Here is a 15,085-nt window from a genome sequence, read left to right on the forward strand (position 1 = left end):
ATCAGATTGCATATTCGGTATTTTTAGGCAGAGACATCAGTAAATATCCCTCCTATTAGCCATTGTTACCCATCTAGCTTACTTATTTGCTAGCTAGCTAAGTGAATAGTCATAACAAAAGCCTTGAGAGATTAAAAAGTAAATGTTGAATATTTCCATTTCTAGCGATATATCAAACTAGATGTACTGAAATTCTCTCACTACAAAATTCATTCTAAAAATACTGGATTGAACATGAAAAAGCAGTATTACATGCATGGCTGAGTTTATAAGACAGCGTTGGGATTCCCCTGAGGCGGGGAACCCATCTTGAGCAGTAGTGTAGGGTGGAACTCAAACCCTGAAGCTGCTGTCTTGCGGGCACCCAGCAAGCCTAGGTGGCCCAGAGGTTTGATTTTAGTAGCTGCACTCTCTGGGAACAGGAGACCAAGTTTTGGACCTGGGCAATGTGGGAAGTTGAATCAGAGAACATTGCCCTGAGCCAGGAGTTACACAGATTACACTCTCAGAGAAACAGAAAGCAAGAAAAAATATCTAATTTTATAAAGACAGAACGCATGCAAGAAAACATGCGTTTCTCATTATTGGGCTCTTGGTGGAGGAACAAAAGAGTCTCTTCTAAGAATTTTTGGCCATAGGCTGGTCTTCATGGAGGCTGGGTGCCAAGTCTTCAAGGGTGGAAAAAGCCAAACAAGAATTTAAATGAAAATGGATCCATGTTGGTAGCATGCCCAAGTTTCCGGGAATCAATGTATATTCCCTCTGGAATAGTGTAGTCTCAACCCAGGATACAAAGAACTCCCAGAGATAAAGTTCCAAGGAAGATGAGCTCACATTTGAAAAAATAATTTTTAAAAAAATGTATGAGGAAGAAAAGGTACCTTGAGCATTATGTGACAGGCATGTAAGTGCCTCATGTACTGGAGTAATCAGATACGGAATGTAAAATGAATACATTTAATGCCTTTTTAAAACAAGAGAGGGAATGACAAGTGAATGAGGGACAGAGACTTTCAAGAAAAAGATCTAACAGGTATGGAAAAGAGCTAGCAAATAAAAATTCTATTAAGAAATTAAGAACTTAATTGAAATTAAATATTCAAAGGAAGTTTTCAGTAATGGTGGAGTAGCTTGCATTAGGCGATGCTTCTTACTGAGATTAATTATAATGTATGTGTAAAAATGTGTGAAGGCATTGGAGAGTAATGAAAGATAGACAGTCAAACCTTGGCAAAAGGGAACCACACTAGGTGAAAAATTGACATTTTTGTACCTGTTTACAGCTGTTCATTTCAGGATACTCCTTAATGTATAAGGCATGTGGGATAAACCTTTAGTTAACCTCACACCTACCAGTGAAATAGTGAACGTTTTTCCATTAAATTGTTAACAAGGCCAGAATTTTTCTCTTACCACTTTTTTTTTTTTAACATTGTAGCAGAGATCTTAGTAAATGAAAGAAACCAAGAAAAGCAAAAGATTAGAAAGGAAGAACTTACCTGTCTTTATTTGCAGACAACATAGTTGTTTATGTAGAAAAGCTTAAAGAATCTGCCAAAAATTATTAGAAAGAATAAGTAAATTAAATGTGATTACAGGTACAAAGTCAATATACCAGTAAACATGCTATTTTTATATACTAACCATAAATATTTAAAAATGAACTAAAAATACCATTTATAATAACGTCAAAAATCATAAAATAAATGTGATTAAATTTAATGTGTAAAAGCTCTATGTTGAGGGCCCAGCCCAGTGGCCGAGTGGTTAAGTTGACACGCTCTGCTTTGGTGGCCCAGGGTTTTGCCAGTTCAGATCCTGGGCGTGGACCTAGTACTGCTCATTGAGCCAGGCTGAGGCAGCGTCCCACACAGCAGAACCAGGACCTACAACTAGAATATACAACTGTGCACTGGGGGGTTTGGGGAAAATAAGATAAGGAAAATTGGCAACAGATGTTAGCTCAGGTGCCAATCTTTAAAAAAAAAAAAAGATAAGATAAATAAATAAGTAAATAAATAAATAAAGCTCTATGTTGAAAATCACAAAATATTACTGGGAAAAATATACCTAAATGGTAAGCTACACTATGTTCATAGATTAGACAACTCAATACTTCATAAGATGTCCATTCTCCCCAAATCACTCTACAGATTTAAGGCCATTGCAATAAAAATTTAAGCAGCCACTTTTTTGGAAACTGAGATGTTTATTCAAAAACTTACTCAGAGATGCAGTGTTTGGAAGTGTTAATAACCACTTTGAAAAGGGACAAAATTGAGAAATTTATAACATCTGATGCTATAAAGCTACAGTAATCAAGGCAGTGTGAAAATGGTGTAACGATGCACAAATAGCTTAATCTAACAGAATGAGGTTCAGAAATAGACGTATACAGTCAACTGATTTTTAACAAAAGGGGAAAGACTAGTCTTCTCAACAGGTGTTGCTGACACAACTGGATATTCATGTGTGGGGGAGAAAAGAACCTGGCTCCCACCTCACACTATATACAAAAATTAATTCCAGATGGATCATAGACCTATAAAGCATCCAGAAGTAAACATAGGGTAATATCTTCACAACACGGGTGGGCAGAGATTTCTTAGAACACAAATAGTAGTAATCTTAAAACGTTCAGGCTGCTATAGCAAAAATACCATAGACTGGGTGTTTTAAACCGCAAACATTTATTTCTCACAGTTTTGGAGGTGGGGAAGTCCAAGATAAAGGCACTGGTGGATCTGGTGTCTGTTCAGGGCCCACTTCCTGGCTTGTAGACAGCTGCCTTCTCACTTCTTCCTATGGGAGAGATTGAGAGAGAGAAAGAGGGAGAGAGAGAGAGAAACCTCTCTCCTGTCTCTTCTTAGAAGGGTACCAATCCCATCATGAGCGCTTTACCCTCATGACCTAATTACCTCTCAAAGGCCCTACCTTCAAATATCAGCACACTGGGGATTAGAGTTTCAGCATATGCATTTTGGTGGGACACAAACATGCGGTCCATCATAATTGGATTTCATCAAAATTAAAAACTTCTGATCATTAAAATATATTGTTAAGAAAATGAATAATTGTGCCATAGACTGGGAGAAAATATTTGCAATATCTATTTATATGACAAAGGACTTGAATGTATCCTGAAGTATATAAATAACTCCTTCAGCTCAATAATAAAAAGACAACCCAATCTAAGAAGAAAAATGGTGAAAATCTCAAAAAATCACTTCACAAAAGAAGATACAGGAATGATCAATAAGCCATGTCAGTCGTCATCAAGGAAGTGCAAATTAAAACCATGAAGAGATACCATTTCACACCCACTAGAATGACTATAATTTAAAAGATTGCCAATACCACATGTTGATGAGATCATTTTCCTAAATTTCTAGTGGGAAAAGAAAATTGAAAGCTGTTTGAAGAATAGTTTGTCAGTTTCTCATAGAATCAATCATACGCCAATTCTTTGACAAGAAATTCACTCCCTGGTAGATGTTCCACTCCTTGGTATTTATCCAGGAAAATTGAAATTATGTCTTCAAAAATCTTGAGCACTAATATTTATAGCAGCTTTATTCCTAAAAGTTCCCAAATCAGAAGCAGCCCAAATACCCATCACCAATTGAATGTATAAACATATAGTAGTCCATTCAGCAATGGAGTGCTGCTCAACAGTATAAAGGAATGAATTACTGCAAGCAACAACATGAATGAATTTCAAAACCTATTGAGCAAAAGAAGCCAGATGCAAAAGATTATCTTCTGTATGATTACATTTATTGATGTTCTGGGATAGATGGTACAAATCAGTGTGATGGTTGCCTCTGGTAGGGGCATTTGACTGGAAAGGGGCTTGAGGGAACTTTGTGAGATAAGGGAAGTGTCTATATCTTGACCGTATGGTGGTTGTGGTTACATGAGTATAATCTGCACCAAAATTCAATGAACTGTATACCAAAAATCTGTGCATTTTATTGCTTGCGAATGATACATCAATTTGAAAAATATAATAAATTAAATAGCAGATGATTCACAAAATCAGTGAACTGAAAGATAAGTTTAAGTAATTTACACAGAATGTAGCATAGAGACACAAAAAGATGAAAAATAAGAGAAATGACGCAACTTGGAGAATAGAGTGAGAAGTTCTTAAAATGTTTAATTGGAGTCAAAGATAAAAATAACATAGAAAATGAAGGAAAAGCAGGATTTAAAGAAATAATGGCTGAGAATTTTCCGGAAATTATTAAAAAAACCCACCAATCATCAGGTAAAGGATTCCCAACAAATCCCAACTGGGACAAATTGTATTTATTGTAGCTCCTATCTTTGTATAACAAATCTCTCCAAAATGTAATGGCTTAAAACAAGAATCATTTATGATGTCTTACAGTTTATATGGGTCAGGAATTTGGGAGTGGTTCCACTGGATGGTTCTGACTAGAGATCTCATGATGTTTCGGTCACGTGTTGGCTGGGGCTGCAGTCACCTGAAAGCTTGATTAGGGTTTGAGTAGGGCATCCAGATCCAAAAAGACTTGCTCATATGGCTGGCAAATTCATGCTGGCTGTTAGTTGGGGCCCTTAATTCTGTTCCACATGAGCTGCTTTTTGGGTTGAATGTCCTCATGGCATGGCAGCTAGCTTCCCTTGGAATGAGTCATCCAAGAGACTGAGGAAAAGCTACAGTGTCTTTTAAGATCTACTCTCAGAGTTATATGTGGGCACTTTCACTGTATTCTGATGGCCACACAGGGCCAGCCCTGATTTATTGTGGGAGAGGACACCTCTGATTACCAGAAAAAGTGGATCATTGGGACTATCTTGGCTGTTGGCCGTTGTAGTAGCAAAAGTACTGAACAAAAACAAAAAGAAAGTCTTAAAAGCTTCAAAGAGGAAAGATAGTTTACATATAAAGGAGTAAGAATTAGGCTTTGAGTTGACATCTCAATGGCAGCAATGGAAGCCAAAATGTGGTGGAATAATATCTTAAAAGTTCTGAGAAAAGAAAACTGACAACTTGAATTATAAATCTAGGGAAACTCTCTTTCAAGAAGGGTGAAATAAAGGCATTTTCAAACAAGAATGAAGGGTGCTTACCACCTACCTCAAAGGACGTGCTTAAAGGGGATGAAAAATGATCCCTGGTAAAGGGTCTAAGATGCAACAGGGAGTGGTGACCATAGAAAAATGGCAAATATGTTGTAAAATCTTTTAAAATTATGGTATAAAGTAATAATAATCATTCTACCCTAATAGTATTAAAAATGAGAAAATGCTGAATAAGTGACCAACAGCAGCATGAAAACAGAGTAGGAATAATTGGAATTAAAGTAGGAGAAAATGTCAGTTATTTTAAGAGAAGGCAGCAAAGGAGAAATGGGAAACCCAGAAAACAATCAGAGAGAAAGCATAAATTGAGTGTAGAAAGAAATCTCGCATATATAAATAGACAATGTGCCAGATAAAACCAATGATTGTCAAACAGATTTAAAAAATAAAAATCAGTTATACGATATTGATAAGAGACAGACGTGAAATATGAGGATGCAGAAAGATTGAAATTAAAAGCATAGAAAATATGTCTGAGAAATAGTCAACAAATTTAAATGCAGGTTTCATTATGTTGGTATCAGGGAAGAAGCATTACTAGAGACAAAGATGGTTGGCCTATGATGATGAAAGTTTCATTTTACCAAGATGATAGAAAAATCCCGATCTTGTATTTACCTACTAAAATGCTTCAAAAATAAGAAGCAGAATTTGACAAGAACTAATACAGAGAAATGAACAACTAGGAAATTTTAATACACCTCTATCAGAAATTGATAGAACATTCAGACCAGAAATCACTAAAGCTTTAGAAGATTGTACAACACAATAAACTTGATCTAATGGGCTTATAGAATATTGTTCCAATAGTTGGAGAATACACATTAACAAAATTTGATCACATACTGGGCCATTAAGCAAGTTTCAGTAAATATCAAAAACAGTAATTGGGCTGTTGCCTGGCAGCCCAGCAAAGCTGTCTCCACTGAGAGTTTCTGAGGGCATTGTTGTAGAGGTGGGGGCGGTGGGTGTGCCTAGTGACAGCACAGCAGGAATGCACATCTGGATGATGGACATTGGGCAGACCAGACTTGGACACCAAGTCTTTGAGAATGAAAGACTCCTTATAAGGGTGACCTTGGCCTCATTCTTCAAATTGTGATGTGGTGTTTTCATATTCCTTCATCTTTTCTCGGCAATATCTGTGAGGGATAAAATATCTAAGGACAACAAGTAAGGAAAGGTGTTTTCTCCAGCAAGGAATAACAATGAAAGCCTAGAAAAAAGACCTCAGTAAGAGAAAGGTCTAGATTTTGAAAGTGTTCCTCTAGAAGCTATAGAGGTATGCCCTTCTGTGATCATTACAAAGGATAAGTTTGTAGTGAAGGATGAAGACCACATTCTACACTTCTTCCCCAATTCATGATTGAGATTGCCAGACTGATTTGTTCCCAAATGGATCCCAACTGATCCGGGATGTCTCCATCAGGAAACACATTGGGTAGAGATTAAGAATTAGCTGGTATTAGTAAAGGACCATGAAGACTTTCACATCCCTATCTCTCACTTGCCCATCTAATAATTTTCTAAATCTTTCTGCACTTTCAAGCCCAAGGAAAACTGATGAAGGTAATAATGGTTAAGAGTCACGGTTATCATGAATGAATTACGGACTATATTAAGATATAAGACAGTACTTAGAGTTTAAAGAAAAACCCACCTTGTTCTCAACCCAAGAAGAATTTGTGTAGTAGCTAGCCTTCTTGCAGTTGCTCAGGAGAAAACTTGGTTGTAATCGAATAAATTTCAGCTGTCACTCATCAACAAATGTTCTATGATTATGATATTAACTCATGTGAGTAACATATCTCATGTGGTGACAGAGCAACTTAATCTTGCTTATGAATATTATGTAAGAAAATACAATTTAAAACGTACTAAATGTTGATATTGTTGCTTGCTTCTTCGTGATCAATCTGCCCCTCATGCTGGTAGCCCCACGATGGCAGAAACTGTGCTGCAGTGGTTACTGCTGGATTTAGCACATTGCTGAGCATATAAGAATGAATTGAAAGGTCAGTGAGGCAGCTTCCTCCTCACTCCCAAAATAGGAACATAAAAGTTTTGTTCACTGATATCAGTGTATTTAAGGTAGAAATCAATAAGAAAACCACTAACAAAAATCATAACTCATCTCATTGGAATTTTAAGGATATTTCAAAATAACTCAAGGATCAGTGAAGAAGAAATTTTAATGAAAATTATAAAACAGAGTTACACAGTAGAGAATACTACATATCAACACGTGTGGATTGCAACTAAAATGATAGGAAGAGTAATATTTATAGGCTTAAATGTGTCAATAGGAAATAAGAAAGGCTAAAAATTAATGAGTTAAGCATCCAACTTAAGAAGATGGAAAAGGGGGAAACAAAACCAAAGAAAAGAGAAGAAAAAAAAATAAAATTAAGACCATGAATTAATAAAATATAAAAGATAAGGGATATGGAGCCAAAGGTTAATGTTTTGAAAAGACTAATAAAATTAACAAACTGTGGTAGTACTGATCAAAAGAAAAAGAGAAGAGGTACAGATAAAGACTATTACTATTACAACTATTACAACAACGCAATTACAGTTTAAGCAGAGATTTACATGGATTAGAAAGTATTTGGGCAACTCTACTACTATATGTGAACTGTATATATTTATTCGTATATGGTATATGTTTATTGTATATTTTATTTATATGGTCGGGTTCTGGTGAGAGTTCTTTTCCTGGTTTGCAGACAGCTGTCTTCTCGCTGTATCCTAACATGACAGAGAGAGAAAGATCATCTTTCTTGTGTCTCTTTTGATAAGGGCACTAATCCCACTCCTGAGGGCTTCACCCTCATGAGCTAATTACTTCTCAAAGGCCCTTCCAACAAATATCATCACCTTGGGGTTAGAACTTCCACTGAGGAATTTTGGAGGGACACATTCAGTCCATAGCACACCAGATCCAGGGAATTTGCTTCAAGAATTTATAATATTAATCTAATCTTATGCAAATTCTTCCAGAAAACAGTAAAAGATAATTTCCATCTTATTCTGTGACTTTAGTATAAACTTGATTCTCCAAAGGAAACTCCTAAGGAAGGCAAATTAATGTCCAGTCTCACTCAAGATCCCCCTGCTGCTCAGGAAAGCCCATTATGTGAGGAAGTAAATAAAAAATGTAGAGTTTAAGCTTTTATGCTTTCTTGGATATGCTTGTTACACTAGTTAGCATTACCCTACCTAACTCAGAAAGAAGTACTAGGTTTAAAAATAGAAAGACTCAACATCCTAAAGATATCGGTAGTCCCCAAAATGATCTACAGATCTGATACATTTCCAGTGGACTTCCAGCAGTGCCCTCCATGAAGCTTGGCAAGCTGATTCTAAAGTTTATATAAACTCACCAAGGGCCAAGAATGGCCAAGACATTTCTGAAGGCAAGCAACAGGAACTCGTATACACTGCTGCTGGTGAAAGGGGTGCTAACATAGTACAACGCCTATGGAAAATAATTTGACTATTATAATAAAGTTGAAGATAGCACATCTTTGACACAGCAATTCTACCCTCTTAGACATGTTCACTAGGTGACATGAAAAATGATGTTAACAGAAGCATTTTTGTGACAGGACACAATTAGGTAATAGACAAATGTCTATCAACAGCATAATGGACAAAAAAAATCATGGCATGTTAATTCAGTGGTGTGTGACACAGCAACGAAAATAAATATACTACAATATGGATTAAATATGATTTTAAGTGAGAAAGGCAGTTAGCCCAAGAATAGATATGATTTATCTAAACTTTTTAAAAATGAGAACTGTACATCATTCAATGATATTAGATATGTGATAAAATTAAAAATGAATGCAAGCCAGTGATAAACACAGAAGTTAGGGTGATGGTGACCTCTTGGCAATGGGCAGGAGGACTCTTTGGGAGGAGCATGTAGGGCTTCTGTATTGGTTCTAGTCTATTAAACTGGTGTCGGGTTAGGCGTGTTTTTATTCTCATCCTTTATGACGTAGCTATATGTCACAGTATTTATATGTATCAAGTATTCATAATTTGAAAAATAAGAGTAATCATTGGCTCCAACCATAGTCTTTTTGCCAGACCATTAATAGCTGTACTTATTAAGTGACAGTTAAGATTTTCCCGCCAGTGTGCTTGACGTATGTTGCTTCTTTTTCCTTAAAAATATTCTGCTTCCTCATCAGTTTACCTATAATGGGAAGATTCTCTTTGGAACCTGGTTCACGTCTTACCCCAAGTATCTGGGACCATCCTAGACTTTAATTTTCTCGTCTTTAACATTGAAATAGTAGTGCCTAGCTTACAAAGTTGTCGTGCAGATTATATATATCTTATTGAAACTGATGTTAATGGTTATCTCTTCATGCAGATTTTTTCACCAAGCATGCTGCACATCTGCTACAAAACGATAGGATATAATGCCTCTCCTCAAGGAGCTAGATTTATTCACACACAACTAGACGATGCTGCCGTGAGGGATGTAATTGTGGAACATAAACAGTATGAAAGAACCTCATAGGAGAAAGGATTTGTGTCTCTAAACTCAAGGAAGGCTTGAAAGAGGTTGTGGCATATGAGATGAGCCTCCAATGATTTTTTCAGTTTGATCTCATGGATGCAAAGCTCCCCTTCATCTTGCCCACTTTCTACTAAACACTAAGTGTTTCAAGTGAGTCACCACACCCCCGTAAACAATGAGTGTTGCTGTGAAAAACTCATCCATCCCATAGCTTAGCCTCCCTCACTCTCACTTCCATCCAAGTGTTGCCCGTTTTAGTGGAGGGATGTTAGTATCACAAGGACGTGAAATCGTCTTTGGTTGTTGGTGGACAGATAAACAGATTCCATTTTACCCTCGTCTAGACTTGGGCAAAGTAAGTGCCCTAAAAATGCCACATGAATATTTTTTCGGAATGTTATGTCTCCATGAATCATCTGGCTTAATGAGACTGGTCATTTTATGTCCATTTTTTATGTGACCAAGACAACCAATATCTGACGAATTTACTGAACTAGAGAGAAACTTCTGGGAAAAGCTAACCCTTCCTGGACACCAGCTCCAGCAAGCCACAGTGCTAATTTTTCTATTTCTGAATGATGCAATCATCGCTGCAAATTTAGGAGCATTTTAAAACCTTATAGTTTATTAAAATCTTTGGAGACTTAATGTTTTTAAGCTTTCAGCATTATGTAAGCTATCTTTAATACTGAGAATTTAATAGAAACAAGGGAAAACCTGTATGCAGCTTCTCCAGAGATTCTTCTTGAAAGCTCAGTTCTGCTAGTAGAATTTTTTAAAAGAGGGGAGGAGGTCTACTTTCTTGTCTTCTAGATTCTTGTCTTCTAGATTTCTTGTCTTCTAGATCATTCTAGCAATGATCCCTTTAAAACGTTAGTTAAGCCATGCCTCCCCCTTCTTTTAATCCTCCGGTGGCCTCTTAGAAAAAAAAAATCTGAAGTTCTTTCTGTGGCTTACCAGACCACTACATAAACTGCCCTCACTTCCTACCTCTCTTCCCCTCACACACTGTGGCCCAGCCACACTGGCCTTCTTGCCCATCCTTGAACTTGCCATGCATGTTCCCAAAGGCTAGCCTTTGGGCTAGCCTGGCAGCCACTGGTAGGATCGCTGTTGCTCAGATATTTACAGAGCTCTCTTTCTTATTTCACTTAGATTTCTGCTCAAATCTGCTCAAATGCTACCTCCTCAGAGGGGCTTTTCCTGATCACTCTATTTAAAGTACAATTCTTGCTGATCTCTGTACCAAACTCTGCCGTATGTTTTTTCATAGCATATGTCACTATCTGGCATTATTATTTATGATATTGTGGTTTTATGCTTGTTCTCCTCATTCTCTTGAATGTAAGCTTCAAGAGGAGGGGGACTTGTCTGTATCCTGGTGCTTGGTACATAGTGGTATTCAATAAATATTCATTGAATGAATAAAAGAAAGAACTTACATTTCTGTTGCCTAGAAGAGATAGGGTTAAAAAAAGACTGAGGCTTTGAGGTGATATCCATGGTGGTACAACACAGAAGTAGTGTGAGTTTTTATAGAAAATACACAGAACTTGACATCGGAAGATCTGAGGCCTTCTAGATTAGGCGTATGACTTTGGATAGGTCCAAGTGTCAGCCTCCTCTGACCAAAAGGATTAGACTAAAGTTCAGAAGATCAAAGGAGTTAAAGAAAGTAGTAAGTTTTCATAAATCCTAAAATCTTAATATAATTATTACCATCTGTTTGGGACAATATGCAAATATTATAAAAGCAAAACCAGCTATTCAAATTAAACCTTACCACTTTCAGAGCTAGAAATCTCTCCTAAACATCTAATGAACTTCCAGTCATCTTTAAAAGGAAACTTAAATGCAATGAAAAGAATGAGTTGAAAGGCTGTTATAAGATAACAAAATATAATGTTTCCATATATACATGCATAGAAATGCAATTATGAGCATTGCTTTCTTGTCTCTTAAATTTCAGTGTTTATAAAATTAGCTAGGATTTTCATATTGGTTCTTTCTCTAAGGAGTAAGTAGATATGCTAATCTCAGATGGTTACAAATTTTAATTTCGTTGTATCCCCAGCCATCTCTTAGATATAATCTTTGTGAGTCATTCTGTGTGGATAAAAGAAAACAGTAAAAGCCTGCTTCAAATTAGATTGTTTAAATTTCCTTTTTCTAATAAGGAAATCCTTGCTGTTGTGATAAATACTAAAATGCTTTAGTAAGAAGATAAATTTCTAAGAGATTTATTTAAAGTAAAACAAAGATTTTAAGTATTAATATTTGAATAAATAAGTGAGAGCTGAATTTTATAGTTTGCCAACTCATGCTTCTTTAGGTAAGGGTGTATTTTGATACGTTAACCTTATTTATTTAGCTTTTTAGCCAAGATGGTTGCTGTTTTATTGAGACACTCCATGCATAATGCAGCCATTAAAATGTGCATGTTGAAGCCCAGGTATAATGTGTGTGTCTGTTTACTTGAAGGAGGTAGAGGGCGATTTTATTGAAACAATGTCTGTATGTATTGGAGATGAAAAGTGCTAAACAACCCCTGTGGAAGAAAACCAGCTGTTTGGTTTGCAGTGCACGATTTCGGTCGTCTACACTGCCTCGATTCGATGAGCGAGTCTTCCGTTGCTCCAGCCTTCTTTCCGCTCTCTATTTTGTGCACAGAGTTCACTGAATAGAGTCTCAGAAAAGGGGAGGGGCCTATTCTGAAAAGAAAGATGAGGGTAGCGCCAATTCATTACCCTGGGAGAGTTCCCAATCACCAGTCAAGGCAGACCTCAGATGTCACCTCCTAATGACATCTTCCTCAACCATCTTCTCCCTAATGTTCCAGAAGGACATGTTTTTAGGCCCTTTGAGTTTACACTTTGCATAATCTTCTACTATATCCTGTATCACATGATACAGTGTTAATCATGTACGTGTAAGTATTCCCAACACTCTGAGCTTTTCCAGTCAACTTGGTATCTGTGAGCCTAGCACAGAGCCTGGCCTATATTAGGTGCTGACTGTATCTTTTCAGAATAAATAAGTTACTGCAGGTGCTATCCACCACCCGCCTCCCTAAGAAGGACTGAAAGTGCACAGAGTCCAGCCAAAGTTGGGAAGGAATGATCCTGGCTTTTTCTGTGGACTGCCAAAATTTAGAGGGTACAAACATTATGCATATGGTTTTTAAAGACTGTCTAGTATTTTAAGCACCCTTTCTCAACAATAGTCCCTTTCCCAAACTCAATTCTGCCACTGTTTTTCCTTTTAGGATGGAGCTTGAAGTGCACAAGGGTTGATCACTTCCCCCTTCTCCCCTCTTCCCAATGAATCCCACCATTGATTTGAAAATTATTTTTCTGCTTGCCCTGAGCTTCACATTTGGTATTTGGTTCTCCCCTTGCTAAACTATTCCTCTTGTCCTTAAGGGTCCTGGGTGTAAACGTGTGTGCATATGACTTTCTCCAATGTAACTAGATTTACACCTGGCCCTGCAAAAGAATAGATGAGAGGGTCCGTGATGTGTGTGTGTGTGTGTGTGTGTATACTGTGAAGGGAAGGGTGGAGGTGTAGAAAGAAGATTGGAGAAGTTAGAGAGAGACTTAAAGACGAACGTGAGTTTTATGGTCTCTGAAAATTTCCTTGACATTCTTTTCCAGGTTGACTTTGGATTTGCTAAGAAAATAGGATCTGGACAGAAAACATGGACGTTCTGTGGAACTCCAGAGTATGTAGCTCCTGAAGTCATTCTTAACAAAGGACATGACTTCAGTGTGGACTTTTGGTCCCTGGGAATTCTAGTGTATGAGCTCCTAACGGGCAAGTAAGTACCTTCAAGCTGTGTTCAGCCTCTTCTTCAGAGAAGTGCAAAAATAACTTCCTAATGATAAAAAATATATAACTTAAGAGTTTAAAATTTTGGAAATGTTTTTGATTAAGTATGATGCCTTTTCCTTTTTACATTATTTCACATAGCATGCTTGCTAGTTTATAACAGGAGAAAAGATTCAGGAAGGTGTTGGAAAGGACAGAATAGCTGTGGTTTACCTAAAATGGCAAGGCCTGTTATTGCAGATAGCATATTAAGTGTGTGAATATTTTGGTAATCCATCATAAGAAAAAGAAAAGGAATTGAAGTTGTGGGCTATTATTTCCTCCTGTATGTATTTTTTGTAATTGAGAAAATAGCAATCATTAAATCCATTGATCAATTAAACTAAATTTAGTCATGTTCTTCCATCTCCTCAATAAATCATTGACCAGAAAAGCTAAAAGAGGACCAGCCTGGTGGCATAATGGTTAAGTTCACTTGCTCCACTTCAGCGGCCTGGGGTTCATGGGTTCGGATCCTGGGTGTGGACCTACACACCATTCATCAAGCCATGCTTTGGTGGCACCTCACATACAAAATAGAGAAAAATTGGCACAGATGTTAGCTCAGCGACAGTCTTCCTCAAGCAAAAAGAGGAAAATTGGCAACAAATGTTAGCTCAGGGCCAATCTTCCTCACCAAAAAAAAAGAGAGAGAGAGAAAGAAATGCTAAGAGAAAGCAACATTGCTGGATTTAAATTTTAATCCCCTTGTCAACTGCTTTCTAAAGGTGCTAATGAACAGAGACAAGACACAACAGGAGTTTTAGCAGTGGAACTGTCATTCCTGAAGAGATTAAAGGGCTGTATTCATGAATTCAAGATCCCAAATATTCGACACCAGTACACACATGCACAGACACACATATCCACATGTGCACACACATTTGTAGGCTGTATATAACATTACCTCACATTTGTAAAGCTCTTTAGAGTTTACAAAGCACGTACATGTGTATTATCTAGTTTAGAATTTACAAACGTGTGAAAGTTAAAGCAGGAATTTGTATTATTATTTTATGATTTAAATTTTATAGATTAGAAGATTAGAAAACCAGGTCCTAGAGCTATCTGCCTAAGATCAGAAATTTGATCCCAGGTGTTCTGACTCTAAATGTGACACACTTTCCATTTTACACAAGTGCCCTGGATATATATGTTTTTAATAAAATGCATGGACACACACACAGGATTCAGATCAGTTTTCCTTCCAATTTTCTACCTCCATTTCTCACTAACCGATAAACCTTTATAACCAAATATTCTCACTCTTAATTTAAGGGAGGATTTGCATATGGAATGGCCTAAGAAATACTGGAATGAACCCATTGATGGGGTTCAAGTCTCAACACATACTTTACAAGAAGAGAGTTTCATAGAACTTCTTGAATTTTTTACACTACTAATTTCAGTGTTAGGTTACCTGTGGCAACATTTTACTTCCTTGTCCACATACATGGAGCAAGCAGATATGAAAGATTATTTTATATTATCTGTAATCATTTTCAAATATTCATTGCTTAAGATTTTAAGTAAAGAAGAGAAAAATTTCCAGACCGTCATTCAGAG

General features: G+C 36.9%; 1 protein-coding gene across 2 annotated transcripts in view; it reads left to right on the forward strand.

Moving 5' to 3' along the window:
• Positions 1 to 15,085, forward strand: part of PRKG2 (protein kinase cGMP-dependent 2) — a 99,898-nt gene that overhangs the window by 69,357 nt on the left and 15,456 nt on the right. For both annotated transcript variants that reach the window (XM_023637856.2, XM_070262322.1), the window contains one exon: positions 13,306 to 13,469. In XM_023637856.2, coding sequence (XP_023493624.1) covers positions 13,306 to 13,469 — 164 coding nt within the window. The remainder of the gene's footprint in view (positions 1 to 13,305; positions 13,470 to 15,085) is intronic.

This window comes from Equus caballus, chromosome 3 (assembly GCF_041296265.1).
Source record: "Equus caballus isolate H_3958 breed thoroughbred chromosome 3, TB-T2T, whole genome shotgun sequence".
NCBI classification, from domain to species: domain Eukaryota; kingdom Metazoa; phylum Chordata; class Mammalia; order Perissodactyla; family Equidae; genus Equus; species Equus caballus.